The following is a 15581-nucleotide window of genomic DNA, read 5'->3' as shown; positions in this document are numbered from 1 at the left end:
TACAGAACCACTGTTGAACATGACAGCATCTGTTCTGCTAATCCACCCTCCTCAACACTGATTTAATCAGGACTAACATTTCATAATAAATATGCTCAAACCAACATGTAGGCCAGCTTTCTCTGCAACGTGATTCTTAGTTGGAGAGTGGTTAGCTTCATACTGCTTAATTTATAAGGGGTAACGGCAATAATGTGAGTGACCATTGTGATGTTTGTCCAATCTATGTCTTCTTTTTATACCATCACTTCCTCCTCTCACACATGTGATCCCAAAGGAATGTTCTCAGCACTAGTTTCAATAACCTCAACGATCTTTGATGCTATTTTAGAGCACGTCGGTTTCAAGTCCCAGTTTCACTTCTGACTGTTGGTTTGTGACCTTGTTCCCTGTTCCACATTCTGCTGTTCAGGAGGATTATGGGGGCAAAGCCACCCAGAACTGAGACTTTGAGTCAATTTCAGCAGAGAGCATTAGCGAAGAGGACAAGGGTACTTGGCACATGGTCACAGACAATACTGGCTATGCCGTGGTGGTGTGGACTGTAGAGGTTTGGGGAGGAGGCTGAGTGAGGTAGGGGTGGGGATTATCTCACTGGTTTGGGGAGGAGGGATGAGGCTGAGTGAGGTAGGGGGGGAGATTATCTCACTAGTTTGGGGAGGAGGGATGAGGCTGAGTGAGGTAGGGGGGATTATCTCACTGGTTTGGGGAGGAGGGAGGAGGCTGAGTGAGGTGGGGGAGATTATCTCACTGGTTTGGGAATGAGGGAGGAGGCTGAGTGAGGTAGGGGGGGATTATCTCACTGGTTTGGGGAGGAGGGATGAGGCTGAGTGAGGTAGGGGGGGGATTATCTCACTGGTTTGGGGATGAGGGAGGAGGCTGAGTGGGGTGGGGGGGTGGGGGTTATCTCACTGCAATACACACTTGAGGGACGTCCAGATGGACCAGGGTGCTTTGTCTACAGGGAGCCAAGTATGTATGGGCGCACACACACACAGAGGGGAGCATTCAACACACATGCACATTTATGAGCATGTTTTCCAACTGGGGTTGAAAGAGAATGTGTGAGAGAAGAGAAGAGCTGTCCATCTGGTATTCTAAGATGCTGAAATATGCTAATTTAATCCAACTTTATGCTGCACCACAGTCTGAGGAAATTGAAGAACCATTTATGCGGTTTCAAGTTGAATCTTGCCTGGCATACAGTATACAAATCCAATTACATAGTAACGAATAGAAATCTGACAATACTCACCATTGGCTCGCTGAGGGTGACGGCTTGGCTTCTCCTTCAGTTCTATGACGTTTGTCTTGTTATTGTTGTGTGTCAGTGTGTCTTCCACTATAACATCCTGATCATCATCTTGCTTGCTCTCTGTGGATGGTGTTATGGGAAGAGAGGATCTCCCATCATGGTTGCTTTCCCCGACAGTGGTCTCACTCCCCACAGTGTCCCTAGTCTGGTCCTCCCCCTCCCCACCCTTACATAAGGAGCCTTGGCCCTCATCAGCCCCAGTGTCCATCGCCTGCTCCTGGGCTCCTGGTTCTCCATTGGTCCGGGGGCTAGTGGGGCTTCGGCTGCTCAGGGAGCCTAGCATGGAGCTGGGGCTGGAGTGGAGGGAGAGGGAGGGCGTCTCTGGTTCTCTAGTCTGGGTACCTCGTAACCCACACGGCTCCTGGATGAAGCCCACAAACATGACCCCCTGGTCTGCAGCATCCTGGATCTGCTGTAGAGACAGATAGCAAACAACCGCCTTAGAGAGATCCGTGGACGACCTGACTTTTACAAATACAATTGAATAATACCAACCTTTCATACGGTATGCTCTGTTATGATGGACTGTTATTTAAGATCATGTTGGCTAATCATGAGTAAGATCAAAGTTGTAGCTAGTGCTCAATGGACATTCTAAAAAATTTGTGATAATCTTGAAACACAATCTAGAACATAAGCACACATTGCAAAGTCATACCATTATAGAACCATAGCTATTTTTTCCCCCTGAATTTCCCCCATTTACTCCCTATTTTATCAACCAAATGGATTCCAGGGGAACTGTTTACATACCTGGTATTATCATATAATTATAGAGGCACTCCCCCCCCCTCCACCCCTCAGCCATTCAAATTGGCCAGCATCAGCCATTCAAATTGAACTAGAGTTGATTGGATTGCAATGGCTCCAGCCCTGGCAGGACTGCATCCCAAATCAAGCATTGCTTTTCCCATTTCATTGTCATCTGGCATTCTATGTCAATATTGGGATTTTCCATCAAAATGAAATTGAAATGTTAACTGTCAAGCAGTGTTAATGATGCCATTCTCCATTCACATTCTGTCATAAGATCCAGCCAGAGGCAGTACATTCTGCTATCTGCAACCGGGGACCAGGAGAATCCAAATCAAATCAGCATGGGTGCCATATCACAGGTTATCCTCTATGAAATGAAATTGTAAAACAGTCACATCGTTTCCTAGCTCCATTGTTTAATATCTATTGAACGTTCGCTCAGCACTTGCACATTTTTATTCCCAGACAAATTGCAAAATGGAATTGCCAAGATGAAAATAAAAATATTGTATCTCATTTGAGGGTAACGTTGCCAGTCAATGAGGGAGAGGGATAATTTCTACTGTGTGTGTGTGTGTGTGTGTTAATGTGGGTCGACTCGGGTGTGAAGGTAATGGATAGCCTTTAAAATGGTCCGCATCGAATGGAAAATCACACTACTGTGTATTGTACATGCTCAGGTCAGAGAAACAGGTAAACGTCATATGTTTCTGTTACATTGCTATTTATAATGACAAGTCTCTTTTGCTTTTAATAGACGCCTGTGATATCTCCTAACATGATATGGTTATGGCCATCAGCTTGCTTGAGAGTGGTTAGTGTTACCATGTCCTCACTGCAGAATGAGAGCAACCCTCTGTAAAGACTTTCATTTTCCAGTTCTACATAGGCTACATATTTCCTATTTTTCCAGATATTAGAGAGAGTGCTCCAGGAGCCGATAGTTTGAAGCTCAGAATGAAACTCAGGTCCTCAGGCGACTGGCCGGCTGAATTGATAACCCATTTCTACTCCCCAATGTTTTATTAAAACTAAGGACCGTCTCGTCTACTGGCTGTGGAAAGCGAGTCGAGATAAAGAAGAAACCCAACAGATAGTTTTTGCTCACAGCGCCTTTAGGACTTATAGGCTGGTCAGTTGTGTCTGTGATCTGAGTCCACTATACCCTTTTCACACTTATCACACCACCTGAACAAAACTGTGCAGGCTTAATAGTTTCGTTCACATCGATGTCCTTTTCAGCACAGTTGTGGATGCCTAACCACTAACCCGGCCAGCTCAGTACAGCTTGGCTTGGCTCAGCTCGTCTCAGTAGTGTGACAGGGCCTTATCTGAGGCTCACCTTCTTGACATAGCCCTGGATGAGTTCAGGGGTGGGCACCTGGTCGGTAGACAGACACTGCTCCAGCTGCAGACGGTAGGGAGCACAGTTTGACTGGCTCTTCTCCAACCTGCGGTAGCAGCCCGCACAGCAAGAGAGAGAGGAACAACACATTTCAGCCACAGTCACTTCAGTCATACACAATACAGACATACACCACATTCTGTAATACATCTCTGAAATGGTTGCACAGAGAAATCCTTGGAAATGAAGTATTTATGGATTTATGAAAATAATGTATTAATAAATCACATATGAGCCGTGTTAATGTAATTGTTGGCCTGTGTGACAAAAAAAAGAAGGAGCACTTAACGTAGACACAAATCAGGATCGAAAGGGGCACATTAGGGTGGGATAGGAAACTCAATGCAATACAAATCTTGTCTTGTTTTTCTACTTATCAGTATTGTGGGTGGATGGAATCTATGTATATGGGTCTGTATTTTTCTATCTTCTCTGGAGGAAATCCCACAGCTAGCCCTGGAGGAGGCCAATGCCCCAGCTTCCATCGCTCTGCTTCACCTCTCATCCTGTTGACAACACGGATGGGACCCTTCCACCCTCGCCACAGCATGTGTGTGTATGTACAGTACGTACGTGTGTGTGTGTACAGTGTGTGTGTGTGTGTGTGTAAGGAGACTTTAAACATTATCCCATGCAGCCTAGGCCTAGCTCTCTCTCTGTCACACGGACTTCACAACACAGCGGGAACCTGAGTCATCTCTCACAGTCAACAACAACCCCACAGAAGTCAGATGTCACCGTCACGCCAGTCCTTCATCATTATGCAACTTATCCCAGATCAAATGTCAGTAGCAAACTGTGTCAAGGAAAATCTGCACATTGGATGCAAATGTTTTTGCAAACTTACTGTGCAATTCACAGCACCGTGAAGCGCCAATGTAAAGGAAAACCTCTGAATTCTTGCTATTTGTTTTCCACGTTCTGTAATTTGAAGTCATGAAAAGCAGATTGGATCTGTAAACTTGAGGAGGGTGTCACGCCCTGACCTTAGAGAGCCTTTTAATGTCACTATTTGGTTTGGTTAGGGTGTAATTTTGGGTGGGCATTCTATGTTTTGTTTTCTATGATTTTGTGTTTCTATGTTTTGGCCGGGTATGGTTCTCAATCAGGGACAGCTGTCTAACATTGTCTCTGATTGGGAACCATACTTAGGTAGCCCTTTTTCCCTCCTTTCGTTGTGGGTAGTTATCTTTGTTTGTGGCACTAATGCCCTGTAAGCTTCACGGTTGTTTCTTTCGTTTGTTGTTTTGTTGGCGACATTTTGAATAAAAACGCTGCACCTTGGTCCACTTCTTTTGACGGCCGTGACAGAACTACCCACCACCAAAGGAACAAGCAGCGTGGTGAAAGGGACTCCTGGACATGGGAGGAGATCCTGGACGGTAAGGGACCCTGGAGGCAGGCTGGGGAGTATCGCCGTCCAAGGGAGGAACTGGGGGCAGCTAAAGCAGAGTGGCGGCGATATGAGGAGGCAAGTCAGCGAAGCAGGCACGAGAGGCAGCCCCCCCAACATGTTTGGGGGTGGCACACGGGGAGATTGGCTATAGACCTGAGCCAACCGTGCTTACCGTAGGGAGAGAGTGACTAGTCAGGCACCAGGTTATGCGGCTCTGCGCCATATGTCTCCAGTGCACTCTCATAGCCCGGTGCGCTCTCTGCAAGCTCCCCGCAGTTGCCGTGCTAGAGTTGGCATTCAGCCAGGAGGGATTGTGCCGGCTCAGCGCTCCTAGTCTCCGGTGCGTCTCTTCGGCCCGGGTTATCCTGCGACAGCTCTAGGCATGGTATCCCCTGTTCACCAGGAGAACCCAGTGCGGCCTGTGCCAACTTCCCGCACTTGCCGGGCTAAAGTGGGCATGGAGCCAAAAGGAGAGGTGCACGTGGTAAGCACCAGATCTCCAGTGCTCCCCCACAGCCCGGTTCGACCTGTGCCTGCGCTCGGGAGGTGCCGGGCTAAAGTGGGCATTCAGCCTGGAGGAGTGGTGCCAAGGGCTACGCACCAGATCTCCAGTGCTCCCCCACAGCCCAGTTCATCCTGTGCCTCCTCTAAGGACCAGTCCTCCTGTATGTCTCCCCAGCCTGGTGGGCCCTGTGGCAGCCACACGCACCAGGCTGTCTATACGCCTCCTCCCATCAGGGAGGGTCCCCAGTCCGGAGCCCCCGGCAACGGTCTCCAGTCCGGAGCCACCGGCGACGGTCCCCAGTCCGGAGCCCGCGGCGACGGTCCCCAGTCCGGGGCCCGCGGCGAGGGTGCCCAGTCCGGCGCCCGCGGCGAGGATCCCCAGTCCGGGGTCGGCAACGAGGGTCCCAGTACACCAGAGGTGCCACCAAAGTGGGGTGAGCCAGTGGTGGAGCGGGGTCTGCGTCCCGCACCTGAGCCGCCACCGCGGATAGATGCCCACCCAGACCCTCCCCTATAGGTTCAGGTTTTGCGGCCAGAGTCCGCACCTTTTGGGGGGAAGGGGGTACTGTCACGCCCTGACCTTAGAGAGCCTTTTTATGTCTCTTTGGTTTGGTCAGGGTGTGATTTAGGGTGGGCATTCTATGTTTTGTTTTCTATGATTTTGTGTTTCTATGTTTTGGCCGGGTATGGTTCTCAATCAGGGATAGCTGTCTATCTTTGTCTCTGATTGGGAACCATACTTAGGTAGCCCTTTTTCCCTCCTGTCGTTGTGGGTAGTTAACTTTGTTTGTGGCACTAATGCCCTGTAAGCTTCATGGTTGTTTCTTTCGTTTGTTGTTTTGTTGGAGACATTTTGAATAAAAAGGAAAATGTACGCTTGCCACGCTGAACCTTGGTCCACTTCGTTTGACGGTCGTGACAGAGGGCTCAAATCCATAATGGACAAAGTGGGAGAAAAGAACTAGTCTCCCATCGCCTCTCTAGAGGTAAGGACTTCTTTAAAAATACCCCCATCACCTGCAGTCCATTTTCTCGGTGTGAAACAGGTTACTTGCATTCAACCCCATTGATCTGCTATCTACCGCCAGGCTGCTAGAGTAAGTGTCAAACGCATGCCTGGCTCCAGCCTGCAGCTGTTCTGACTGCAGCCTCCTCCTGGGTGTACATCTACATCTGACTTCCCACTCCTTATGCAGACTGCTGCTGCTATCTATTCAGCTGCACTGTCAGTCAGGTTCAACCGTTCAAGGTTCTGTATCCCGGACCACAGGGACTATTAAAGCCACAGTCTGGGATTTGGAATCTGGGGATGGTTATTTTAATTCTTGATATGGTGGGGCGTGATGAAGTTTTTTGAAACCCAGAATGTAGCTTTAAACCCAGAAGCCCTCACATCGGGCGCCAAAATCGCAATTCCAAAAATCACAATCTCCATGACAACGGCTCGGTCAGGCTCCACCATCGAACCTGTGTTTAGCAATCTTTCATCCCTGGCCTTTAATAATATAGCACATATTTTTCTAATGTCAGCTTTTCACAGAGTCATGAATAATTTCTTTGGACGAATCCCCTCTAATGGTTTCTGGTCCATACAGCTCTCTCCCCGAGCGCATGTGAATTCTACAATTATCCAATAGATGATGAATATATCCCATCAGACACTGCCTGCTGAACTGTAACCCCTCTACGCCGCAACCAAATTGAACATTGGGAAATTTGACAGTTGACATTTGAAAATTAAAATGGTCCTATCCATTCTCTCTGATCCACAGATTTGAGCAGGTTACCACGGTCACCAGTGACAAATCACAGTCAAAGAGACAACAGGCGTTTAAAGTTATGGCCTACTTAAAGATGCACTCCAGGACCTTAAGCACAACAAATTCGGAACGTACAGTACAAATTGGATTGAAAATGTATAATTGCAAAATCGACAACATTTGCAGGACATAACATATCATACAAAATGAATGACGTACTGTAGTACCCAATTTGATGACATAGTACACACAAAAAAGGGACCACTTTTGGTTCGTGAGCGCCACTTTCAAAACTACTGGCTGAAATTATACAAGTTTGAGAGTTTATCTTGAACTAAATAGTTGTTCCAGGTGACAGTGTTTAACATGAACAATACTGGCTCCCAGCTCTATATAAGCTACCTGCCCCTGTGTAATTCCTGGCTCTAGAAGCTTTTGCAATGTCACACTACTGTGCAGCTATACCCTTGTTCACTGAGGCTTTACAATTGAGGCTAATACTGTAGAAAATTGGTTGGGATTGTATCCAAAGAGACATTGTGTGCATACTAAACACAGCACATCCAGCTGCTGCTAAGCATAGCCTAGCTGCTGTTCTTGTTCTGGTTCTCACACACACACTATCTCTCCCCCTCTGTCTGTCTCCAGCTGACGCATAGCGCACTGCAGAGCGAAGAAGACACTTTTGGGTCTGTTTGCTTTGGGAGAGTGATGAATGGTTGCGCTGTCATCTGCAGTTTTGGCTCCCTGATTCAAGGGACTGACAAGGGAATAGGAGAGGAAGATGCTACCTGGTTGATTTTTTTTGTTTTGTTCTTTCTCTTTTATCCCACCCCTCCCCCCCGGGGCTGGTGCTGATGTGAGCAGCCGTCTCCACGGTGACAGACTCTGAGATAAAGCAGGACGGTTTGGCCGGAGCCATCAAAGGATGGCAGCCCTTTCCCCTTTCTCTCTTTCTAACTCCCGCTCGCTCGGTCACACTCCAGCTGTGATCTTGTTTTCTCTCTCTACCGCTTTCTATTCCTCATATTCTCTTTTTTCCTTCAGAGGAAGGCAACCATGTCGGTGTGTAAAAACCATGCTGCTGCCCATTCATCCATCCCTTTTCATACAAAATCAATATTTATGTGCTCCCAGCATAGGATTAGTGTCTGGAACTTGTTTGTGAGTGGTTTTTGTGTAGAGACAGTGGGAGAGAGGTGTGATGTATTTCCCTAGACCATAGGAGCTCATTAATGGGCACAGGCTGTCTTTAGAAAGAAGGCAAGAGCCACCTGAGTGGATGGATTGTTGTGCTTTACAACTAACTAAACCCTCCACCTGTACCAGCCAAATGGTTTGATCCTATCAAGACAACACTAGGCAACCAGGAAGCACAAAACAAGAACAACAGGGCACGGAGCCTAAACCCCAATATACTGAGGAATGTGCAGGAATTATTTGTCCATGTTTGGAATGATTTATTTTAGGAATCTCAATATTAATTCCTGGATGATAATTCAACGAGAGGAGAGTCCAGGGATTTATGGAGTGTGGCGTCACTGTCCGACCCCAGGGCTCTGGATCCACGAGAGAGAACAGACCAGGCCATAAAACACTGTTAAGAGGGGAGGGTGAGAGGTTCAACTGCTGCCCCTCTAACCTCTCTGTGGGGAAAGTGACTAGTGAGTGTCTGGTTCTGCTTCACACAGGCAGTCATTCCCAGAGCCAGACCTGCATGTGGCCTAACACGCATGAAACCGCTGTCCTTCATAACAGCCAGCTGGTAGAACACAGGGCACACGAGGCAAGCCAGACAGGGCTTCAGCCGGAAACCACCACTACCAGCACCACCCCACCATGCCCTTCACATACACTTGGAGTAAAAGCATGCCCTGATCCAAGCTGACTCTCACCCAGGGCTCGCTGACAGGTGCCTGGGTGGAGGACAGACATGGGGGGGCAGCTGTGACTTTGGCCCATTCCACATGTTGGCCGGAGCATCAAAAGCTTGGAAAGAGATTATTTGCTTGCTAACGACCAAAACAACAGCCCTGTGACAGCTAGCCCAAAACAACCTCTGTAATACCAATGTCTACATCCATGTAGTAATATACATTTTTATTTGCTGTACATATTACGTAATGACAAAGCTTACATGAACACAAATGTATTGACCCTGGATAAGGCTTCTGCTAATTGTGTCAATGAAGGTACTCTGAATGAGTGCAATGTGTATGTACTCGTACCCATCATCGAGTCGGATCAGCACGGCCCTGTAGAGCTGGTGCTGGGGGCTGACTGCGTCGGAACCACAGGGATGAATGAAGGGGTGAACGGCAACTAGGGAGAAGCCCTGCTGGTACAGGTCCTGGAGCTGGGCTGGGAGCTCCCGCACAGACGAAAGACACAGTGTAGATGAGCCATCTGAAAGACAGGGAACGAGAAAAGGTACAGATTCTGAAGAACGTGTGTGTGGTTGGTTCAGGTGTTTTGTAGTGGAAGTTATAGTGATAGTACTGACTATAGTAGTAGTCCAGTGAATGATACTCAAATTCAGGTAAAAGTGATAAACAGAGAGGAGATTCAGCAACCTTTGAAGGACAATGGAATTCAATAAATAAAAGCTTCATTGTTAAAAGTAGAACCGAAGCGTTTCGGCTGTTGCTCTTCCTTCGGACTTTTAAACATACACAGGGAACTATCATGTACAACCAAGAAAAGTCTCACAAAAAGGTTACATTCAAATGGAATCTAGTTGAACTCATCCATGACCAGGTCAAGTAGAGATACGGAAGCAGGTCAACCAAATTGCCTAACAGAAAACATCCCTATCAAATGTCATAATACTTTACTGCAGTACAACAACCCAAACGTAAGCAGGACCGTATGTCAGTGTTGATCCACGGAGCATTTTCAGTTTGTTTTGGCAATTAGCATCATGCCTTTGGCTTTGGCTCCCTGGTCTGAGAGTTAATAAGACAGGATAAAAATCCAATCAAAGCTGATTGTTTAGCTCTATGATACGAGCCGCTTTCCGAGGACAGCTTTGATGCCTTCTCGACAGGGCTTAACCTCCCAATAGCAATAGCAGTGGCGAAGACAGACGCTTGGAATTAACAAGATAGTAGACTCGCTGAGTGACCAGATATTTTGACGTGGGGGGGAGAGGGGGGGGGGTGTATTTTAAGCCTAGTCGTCTCAGCACAATCCAAGCAGCTCGGCCAAGCCATCCACAGCTCCAGAACACGCTGTGAGGCGACATTTAAACAGGTCCAAACAGTTTGCCCACTTGGGAGACAGTCAAGACAAAGAGCAGGAGGGAGGGAGGGAGGAGGAGAGGAGGGGTGAAACAAGTTGTGGGAATGTCACTGCTGTAATTGGAATCAATGCGGCATAAAGTGGGAAGAAAAAGGCAAAGTCCATGGGAACGTCGGAACGGAAAGTATATGAGAGGTCACGGTCAGGGAAGGATCATTTGGTCATAGAGAAATATTCACAACTTCATGTCATCAACAAGAAAATGCTTAGGACAAAATTAGTGTAACTCTCACATTAGCATTTGTGGTTGAATAGATCCAACAGAGTGATGGTGCTACAGACATGGGTTCACTCAAGCGAAATGATGAAGTTAGTGTTTTCCCAGTCAAACCACAAATCAAAAAGACATAATGTGCCTGTTTCTATTTGCCATTTACTTTGGTTGATACATTTCACTGTGTTAACTGAGTGTCTGTGAATTAATGTAACAACTCAATTGTTCTACCAGTCTATAGCACACTACTGTAACACAATAGTGTGACTAACAGTATAGTATATCGGGTTTCCCAAACTCTGTCCTGGGCCGAATAACCAAGTCATCATCAAGCTTTGATTATTTGAATCTGCTCTGTAGTGCTAGGGCAAAAAATAAAACGTGCACCCGGGGGGCCCCGGGCCCGAGTTTGGGAAACCCTGCAGTATATCACCAGAACAACAATAGAGGAAAGGGGAGCAGTGGAGCTTGTAATGCCAACCAGGAAACAGCAGCATTGTGGAGGAGATGAAAGCTGATTCAGTGAGGATCTGAAGTCTCTCCTGGGCATGGAACCAGAGGTTCATTGTGAAACAGCTACAAAAAAAAATCCTCTTTCCCCTCAGGCCAGTAACTGGTTGGCTAAAAATATCCCCACATTTTCTCAATCACACTCTGTCCTACTCCGACACAATACAGGAGCTTCCAGAGCTAAAAGGCATGACAGAGAAAGGAAATAGGCCACCCTCTCAAAATGTGTGGAACATCATTTCTTTTCTGCCCTACTGCCGTTGGAAATGTAATTAATCCTTCTGTGATCTGTGATTTTATTTTCTTGTTTTGGTGATCCACAAACTCTTTTCCCTTTCCCTTGAGGCTTGGTTCTGTGCTGTGTATGTATGCTGGGTCTGTGAGATGGTGTATATATAATAACGTGACTAGAATTCTCTCTGCTTACTTTCTGAACACTCCATTGAGATGAGTAAATATAGAATATGTTTTTCATTAAGAGCCAATGGAAACACACCCATAGGGGACTTCTTAAGTTGCCTCTAATCGCTATGAGAGCTGATCCTGAAATCGAATCCAAAAGCCGTCATACGGTGACCAACCGATATGTATATTTATCATTCAAACATCTCTTTTGAAGCCTAGTGCAGGGTAATGCGAGGTCTCACAAAAATGTGTGACGCGGTGAGAGCGTTTATTTGGCAATTAAGACCCTGTTATCCATACAGAAACCCATTTTTTTAAGTAGATAAATTCAGATTAGATTCTGTGCAGTATATGTATATCTCAAGTCAATGTTTGCGTTTAATATCGTAAACGTGAGGGCCCTTGTTTGAAAAGCCCATATTCAGACTGAGGCAGTCTGGTTAACGTTATCAACAAATTGGAAGCCAATTTCTTTTCCCTTTTTTTTGTTTACCCCGAAAATAAATTAACTTACATAAACAGAAGAGGGAAAAATGAATCGTACCTTGACAAATAATGAAAGAAAAGGCTCCTGGCTGACAGCCAATAAATTAGTTTTCTGTCAAATTCTGTTAGCACAGAGTCATCAAACAAAATACTCCCATTTAACAATGAAGAGTAAACAAAATGTGGGATTTAAAAAATATATATGATCTGTTTCTCCAGGTTATGTCCACACACAGGCCATGCTAGATGAAAATAAGTTTAACTGTTGGATCCTATTTTTGTAAAAATAAAAAGTTATTAGTTCAGTTGATCTTCTTTACGTGGCAACTGCCTGGCATTGACCACATGTGCACATGAATACATTTTCTTGTGTGTGAGTCATCCTCAAGAACATGATGATCCAAACAAGTTTCAAATACTTTTCAATCATCTTGGCCCTACTACACAATACATTAGTGATATACAGTGCTTTCGGAAAGTATTCAGACCCCTTGACTTATTCTAGAATGTATTAAATTAAAACAATTCCTTAGCAATCTACACAAAATACCCCATAATGACAAAGTGAAAAAAAAGAACAGAAAAACAGGATTTACATAATTATTCAGACCCTTTGCTATGAGACTCGAAATTGAGCTCAGGTGCATCCTGTTTCCACGGATCATCCTTGAGATGTTTCTACAACTTGATTGGAGTTCACCTGTGTTAAATTAAATTGATTGGACATGATTTGGAAAGGCACACACCTATCTATATAAGGTCCCAAAGTTGACAGTGAATGCCAGAGCAAAAACCATGCCACGAGATCGAAGGAAATGTCCGTAGAGCTCCAAGACAGGATTGTGTCGAGGCACAGATCTGGGGAAGGGTAGCAAAACATTTCTGCAGCATTGAAGGTCTCCATGAACACAGTGGCATTCATCATTCTTAAATGAAAGAAGTTTGGAACCACCAAGACTCTTCCTAGAGCTGGCCGCACGGCCAAACTGAGCAATCTGGGGAGAAGGGCCTAGGTCGGGGAGGTGACCAAAAACCCAATGGCCACTCTGACAGAGCTCCAAAGTTCTTCTGTGGAGATGGGAGAACCTCCCAGAAGGACAACCATCTCTGCAGCACTCCATCAACCAGGCCTTTATGGTAGAGTGGCCAGACAGAAGCCACTCCTCAGTAAGAGGGACATGACAACCCGCTTGGAGTTTGCCAAAAGGCACCTAAAGTACTCTCAGACCATGAGAAACAAGATATCTGGTCTGATGAAACCAAGATTGAACTCTTTGGCCTGAATGCCAAGCATCGTGTCTGGAGGAAACCTGGCACCATCCCTACGGTGAAGCATGGTGGTGGCAGCATCATGCTGTGGGGATGTTTTCAGTGGCAGGGATTGGGAGACAAGTCATGATCGAGGGAAAGATGAACAGAGCAATGTACAGATAGATCCTTGATGAAAACCTGCTCCAGAGCTCTCCGGACCTCAGACTGGGGCAAAGGTTCACCTTCCAACAGGACAAGAACCCTCAGCACACAACCAAGACAACACAGGAGTGGCTTCTGGACAAGTCTCTGAATGTCCTCGAGTGGCCCAGCCAGGGCTTTACCAACAATTTCTTCGACCTCATGGCTTGGTAAGCATTTCAGGGTAAGATCTGCACCTGTTGTATTCGGCAAATGTGAAAAATACAATTTTATTAAATTTTACTTGAACCCGATCGAACATGGAGAGACCTGAAAATAGCTGTACAGCGATGCTCCCCATCCGACCTGACAGAGCTTGAGAGGATCTGCAGAGAAGAATGGGAGAAACTCCCCAAATACAGGTGTGCCAAACAATGAGGCCAATGGTGACTTTAAAACAATTAGAGTTTAATGGCTGTGAAAGGAGAAAATTGAGGATGGATCAACAACATTGTAGTAACACTGTCATGACCCATATATTTACACCTGATGTGACATACAGTATATTGCTTTATTTTATGGCCGGTTATGACGCATTCATATGTTTCAAAACCTACATTTATTCAAATGTGTTAGATGTAATCACTGCCAAAGGTGATTCTAACATGTATTGACTCTGGGGTGTGAATACTTATGTAAATGAGATATTTCTGAATTTAATTTTCAATACATTTGCAAACATTTCTAAAAACATGTTTTTACTTTGTCATTATGGGGTATTGTGTGCAGATAAATATTTAATCCATTTTGAATTCAGGTTGTAACACAACAATGTGGAATAAGTCAAGGGGTATGAGTAATGTTTTGATGGCACTGTCAATGTGACATATTATACAACGGTGGGTCTAATCCTGAATGCTGATTGGTTAAAACCGCATTCCAGCCGGTGTCTATTCCACAAGTTACCACCGACTAAATCTATGACGTTAAAATGCCTATTTACTCTGTTCCATCTGGCTGCGCAATCTGCTGTCTCATCAGCCCAGCCAGGCAATTTATAAACTTGATCTCCACTATAAAAAGCATCAAGACATTATCTCACATTTCTTTTAGACTAACATTTAGATTTCAACAGCAGAGATTTGTATAAACCTTGCTGTCTGTCTCTCCAACATTTGCAACATTGTTTCAATATTCAAATTCGACCTCCAGCTGTCCCATAGTAATGAATGTTTTGGGAATCGGGAAGTCTGAACGTTTTGAAGTCTTTCCAGCTTCAGTTTGAATTGATTGTATTAGCTGTGTAGTTGGCTAGCTCCTGTGAACAACAGTGTCCTGACGAGAAAGCACATTTTCTATGCCAGGTGAAATCGTGCATCATCAGCTCCTTGTTATGAATGTATCCAAATAAATGTCACAGCTTAAAGAAATGTTAAACAGCTTAAACAAATGCTAATGCAACTACTTCGTTGTTATTCTGGCTACACTGTTTAACGTGACTGTAAGTTAGCCGTAATTGGCTAGCTAGCAAGCAAGGGATAAGAATGTTCCCAGCCAATATGGCAATGGAACATTTAGAATGAATTCCTGGTCTGTAGACACTCAACAAAAAGACTGAACGACTGGGTCGCATTTCTGGCAACCGAACCGATAGAACGAACAGCTTGGGTAGCAACCCTAGATTTATGTCAGGACTATTTCTTGTGGAAGGGTGAAAATGTATGAATTAAATCATTAAAATATATTTTTTTATGAAAATGTCAATCATTATTTTAATATGTTGGTAACCAGTTGTATAAAGGTGATTATGCCCTTAAAGCCAGTGTTTGACTGTCACTCCCTGACCGTAGAGAGCGTTTTATGTCTCTATTTTGGTTTGGTCAGGGTGTGATTTGGGTGGGCAGTCTATGTTCTATGATTTTCTATTTCTATGTGTTTGGCCGGGTGTGGTTATCAATCAGAGGCAGCTGTCTATCGTTGTCTCTGATTGAGAACCATACTTAGGTACCCTTTTCCCTCACCTGTTTTGTGGGAAGTTAACTTTGACTTTGTTCAGGGCACATAGCCCAAAGCTTCACGGTTTGGTTTTGGTTTTGGTTTTGTTCTTTGTTTTGTCGGCATAATTTTTAGTAAAGAGA

General features: G+C 45.3%; 1 protein-coding gene across 1 annotated transcript in view; it reads right to left on the bottom strand.

The window, feature by feature from the left end:
• The window catches only part of LOC109902067 (raftlin), a 63035-nt gene that overhangs the window by 24037 nt on the left and 23417 nt on the right, over positions 1 to 15581 (bottom strand). The window contains exons 3-5 of the mRNA XM_020498132.2: positions 9365 to 9542; positions 3414 to 3522; positions 1256 to 1727 (exon numbers count right to left, since the gene is read on the bottom strand). Coding sequence (XP_020353721.1) covers positions 1256 to 1727; positions 3414 to 3522; positions 9365 to 9542 — 759 coding nt within the window. The remainder of the gene's footprint in view (positions 1 to 1255; positions 1728 to 3413; positions 3523 to 9364; positions 9543 to 15581) is intronic.

The sequence above is a fragment of the Oncorhynchus kisutch genome, linkage group LG13 (assembly GCF_002021735.2).
Source record: "Oncorhynchus kisutch isolate 150728-3 linkage group LG13, Okis_V2, whole genome shotgun sequence".
NCBI lineage: Eukaryota > Metazoa > Chordata > Actinopteri > Salmoniformes > Salmonidae > Oncorhynchus > Oncorhynchus kisutch.
The sequence above is the reverse complement of the archived record's forward strand: the minus strand, read 5'-3'. Positions and strand labels throughout refer to the sequence as shown.